This window comes from Psammomys obesus, unplaced genomic scaffold (genome assembly GCF_907164565.1).
Source record: "Psammomys obesus unplaced genomic scaffold, mPsaObe1.curated_primary_1811, whole genome shotgun sequence".
Taxonomy (NCBI): domain Eukaryota; kingdom Metazoa; phylum Chordata; class Mammalia; order Rodentia; family Muridae; genus Psammomys; species Psammomys obesus.
In genome coordinates, this window is record NW_026594447.1 from 13,633 (window position 1) to 17,768 (window position 4,136).

General features: G+C 42.3%; 1 protein-coding gene across 1 annotated transcript; it reads left to right on the plus strand.

Annotated features, from left to right (window-relative positions):
* The first annotated feature begins 1,969 nt into the window (after window positions 1-1,969).
* Window positions 1,970-3,696, plus strand: LOC129685521 (elongation factor 1-alpha 1-like). Its single transcript, XM_055619040.1, has one exon. It carries the CDS (start codon window positions 2,022-2,024, stop codon window positions 3,408-3,410), a length of 1,389 nt encoding a protein of 462 aa, XP_055475015.1. The 5' UTR covers window positions 1,970-2,021; the 3' UTR covers window positions 3,411-3,696.
* The last annotated feature ends 440 nt before the right edge of the window (window positions 3,697-4,136 follow it).

Genomic DNA, 4,136 nt, shown 5'->3' on the forward strand with positions numbered 1-4,136 from the left:
AGACCTCAACATAAAACCAGACACTCTAAGCCTGTTAGAAGAAAACCTGAGGAAAAGCCTTGAACTCATTGGCACAGGAGACAACTTCCTGAACAGAACACCAACAGCACAGACTCTAAGACCAACAATTAATAAATGGGACCTCATGAAACTAAAAACCTTCTATAAGGCAAAGGACACTGTCATCAGAACAAAACGATAGCCTACAGATTGGGAAAGGATTTTCACCAACCCTGTATCTGACAGAGGGCTAATATCCAGAATATAAAAAGAACATAAGAGGTTAAACCCAAACAAACCAAGTAATCCAATTAAAAATGGGGTACAGAGCTAAACAGAGAATTTTCTGTAGAAGAATACAGAATGGCAGAGAAACCCTTAAAGAAATATTCAACGTCCTTAGTCATCAGGGAGATGCAAATCAAAACAACCTTGAAATTTCACCTTATACCCATCAGAATGGCTAAGATAAAAAATTCACATTGACAATATATGCTAGAGAGGATGTGGAGAAAGGGGTACCCTTCTCCATTGTTGGTAGGAATGTAAAATGTACAGCCACTTTGGAAATCAATCTGGCTCTTTCTCAGAAAATTAGGAATAGTTCTACCTCAGAATCCAGCTGTACCTCTCCTAGGCATATATCCAAAATATGCCCAACTATACAACAGGAACATTTGCTCAACCATGTTCATAGAAGCTCTATTCATAATAGCCAGAATATGGAAACAACCTAGATGTTACTCAATGAAGGAATGGATACAGAAATTGTGGTACATTTACCCAATGGAATACTACTCAGCAATTAAAAATAAGGGAATCATGAAATTTTCAGGCAAATGGTGGGAAATAGAAAAGATCATCTTCGGTGAGGTAACCCAGAATCAGAAATACACACATGGTATATACTCACTTATAAGTGGATATTAGACATATAATAAAGGGTAAACTTACTAAAATATATACTCCTAAAAAAAAATAAATGACAAAGAATATCCTAGGGAAGAAGTTCAATCCTCATTCAGAAGAACAAATGCGATAGACATCAGAAGCAGGAGAAGACAGGGAACAGGACAGGAGCCTACCACAGACAGGCTCTGAAAGACTCTACTGATAGCTATATTGAGGCAGAGCCTGAGAATCATAGCTAAACATTGGTCAGAGTGCAGGGAATCTTATGAACTAAGGGAGAGATAGAAAAACATGGAGGGGTCAGGAGCTCCAAAAGGAAACCAACAGAGCCATACAAACTGAGTCCTGTGGCCCTGAAAAGAATGATACCCCAGCAAAGGACAATGCATGGAAAGGACCTAAAACTCCAGCTCAGATGTAGCCCATAGGCTACGTCTCCAACTGGAGTCCCTAGTAAGGGGAGTAGAGGCTTTCTCTGGCATGGACTCAGTGGCTGGCTCTTTGATCACAACCCATTGGGGGTGGGTGCAGCCTTGCTAGTCCACAGAGGAAGACAATGCACCCAGTCCTGATGAGACCTGATAGGCTAGGTTCAAATAGAAGGGGAAGAGGCCTCTGCTAAGAATGGACTAGGGGAGGGTCATAGGGGGAGAAGAGGGAGGTAGACAATTGAGGAGGAGAAAATTGAGGGGGTCACAGCCAGGATACAAATTGAACAAATTGTAATAAATGATAATAATAAAAAAGAAAAAAAGAGGGGGACTCTCAAAAAATAAAATAAAAGAATCCTGTATCCCACAAAAAACGTGATCATCCATCTCTAAATATGTTAGCATTATCCCTGAACAACGTTAGTAGTCCCCATTTATCTTTATACCATGGTGAACGTATGATGGGTAGCTGTTTACTACATCATGCTGTAACATTAAGCAGTGTTATTGTTGTATTAATACATGTAATCATAAAAATTAACCTATCAGATAACCCCTCGTAAGAATCAGTTATGCCTGGAAAAAAACACAAATAAAAAGTAATAATGCCGCTTTTTCACAACGGGTTTGCCGTCAGAACGCAGGTGTTGTGAAAGCCACCGCTAATTCAAAGCCAAAATGGGAAAGGAAAAGACTCACATCAACATCATCGTCATTGGCCACGTCGATTCAGGCAAGTCCACCACAACCGGCCACCTGATCTACCAATGTGGCGGAATCGACAAACGAACCATCGAGAAGTTTGAGAAGGAGGCTGCCGAGATGGGAAAAGGCTCCCTCAAGTATGCCTGGGTCTTGGACAAACTGAGAGCTGAGCGTGAGCGTGGTATCACTACTGACATCTCCCTGTGGAAATTTGAGACCAGCAAATACTACGTGACTATCATTGATGCCCCAGGACACAGAGACTTCATCAAAAACATGATTACAGGCACCTCTCAGGCTGACTGTGCTGTCCTGATTGTTGCTGCTGGCGTTGGTGAATTCGAAGCTGGTATTTCCAAGAATGGGCAGACCTGTGAGCATGCCCTTCTGGCTTACACCCTGGGTGTGAAACAGCTGATTGTTGGTGTCAACAAAATGGATTCCAGTGAGCCACCCTTCAGCCAGAAGAGACACGAGGAAATCGTTAAGGAAGTCAGCACCTACATTAAGAAAATTGGCTACAACCCTGACACAGTAGCATTTTTGCCAATTTCTGGTTGGAACGGTGACAACATGTTGGAGCCAAGTGCTAATATGCCTTGGTTCAAGGGATGGAAAGTCACCCGCAAAGATGGCAGCGCCAGTGGCACCACACTGCTGGAAGCTTTGGATTGTATCCTGCCACCAACTCGTCCAACTGACAAACCCCTGCGGCTGCCCCTCCAGGATGTCTATAAAATTGGTGGTATTGGTACTGTCCCTGTGGGCCGTGTGGAGACTGGTGTTCTCAAACCTGGCATGGTGGTTATCTTTGCTCCAGTCAATGTCACAACAGAAGTCAAGTCTGTTGAAATGCACCATGAAGCCCTGAGTGAAGCTCTTCCTGGGGACAATGTGGGCTTCAATGTAAAGAATGTGTCCCTTAAAGACTTTAGACGTGGCAACGTTGCTGGTGACAGCAAAAATCACCCACCAATGGAAGCCGCTGGCTTCACTGCGCAGGTGATTATCCTGAACCATCCAAGCCAAATTAGTGCTGGCTATGCTCCTGTACTGGATTGTCACACTGCTCACATAGCATGCAAGTTTGCTGAGCTTAAAGAAAAGATTGATCGTCATTCAGGCAAGAAGCTGGAAGATGGCCCGAAGTTCTTGAAGTCTGGTGATGCAGCCATTGTTGATATGGTCCCTGGCAAGCCCATGTGTGTTGAGAGCTTCTCTGACTATCCCCCACTTGGTCGCTTTGCTGTTCGTGACATGAGGCAGACAGTTGCTGTGGGTGTCATCAAAGCTGTGGACAAGAAGGCTGCTGGAGCTGGCAAAGTCACCAAGTCTGCCCAGAAAGCTCAGAAGGCTAAATGAATATTACCCCTAACACCTGCCACCTCAGTCTTAATCAGTGGTGGAAGAACGGTCTCAGAACTGTTTGTCTCAATTGGACATTTAAGTTTAATAGCAAAAGACTGGTTAATGATAACAATGCATCATAAAACCTTCAGAAGGAAAGGAGAATGTTTTGTGGACCATTTTGTGTGTGTGTGGCAGTTTTAAGTTATTACTTTTCAAAATCAGTACTTTTTAATGGAAACAACTTGACCAAAAAAATCTGTCACAGAATTTTGAGACCCATTAAAACAAGTTTAATGAGAAAAAAGTAATAATGCCTTAAAAAGAATAAACATTTAGTTTCCTCTCTTGCTTTAGTAGAATATTTAAGCCACCCTACCATGTCACAGATCTTGATTTCAATTTTACTGCCCCCTCTCTTTCAGAGCCTTCTACTCCACTCCCATTGCTATTCCATAGTCCAATTAAGATATCCATTATGCTCTCATTCATCATAGATTGAAGAAATGCCATCACCCATTCTTAGGTTGTTGTTGTTTGATTGTTTTAAAAGATTTATTTATTTATTTATTTATTTATTTATTATGTATACAATGTGTGTTTGCATGTACACCTGCACTCCAGAAGAGGGCACCAGATTTCATTTTAGATGGTTGTGAGCCACCTGTAGTTGCTGGGAATTGAACTCATAACCTCTGGAAGAGCAGCCAGTGCTCTTAATCTTTGAGCCCTCTCTCCAAC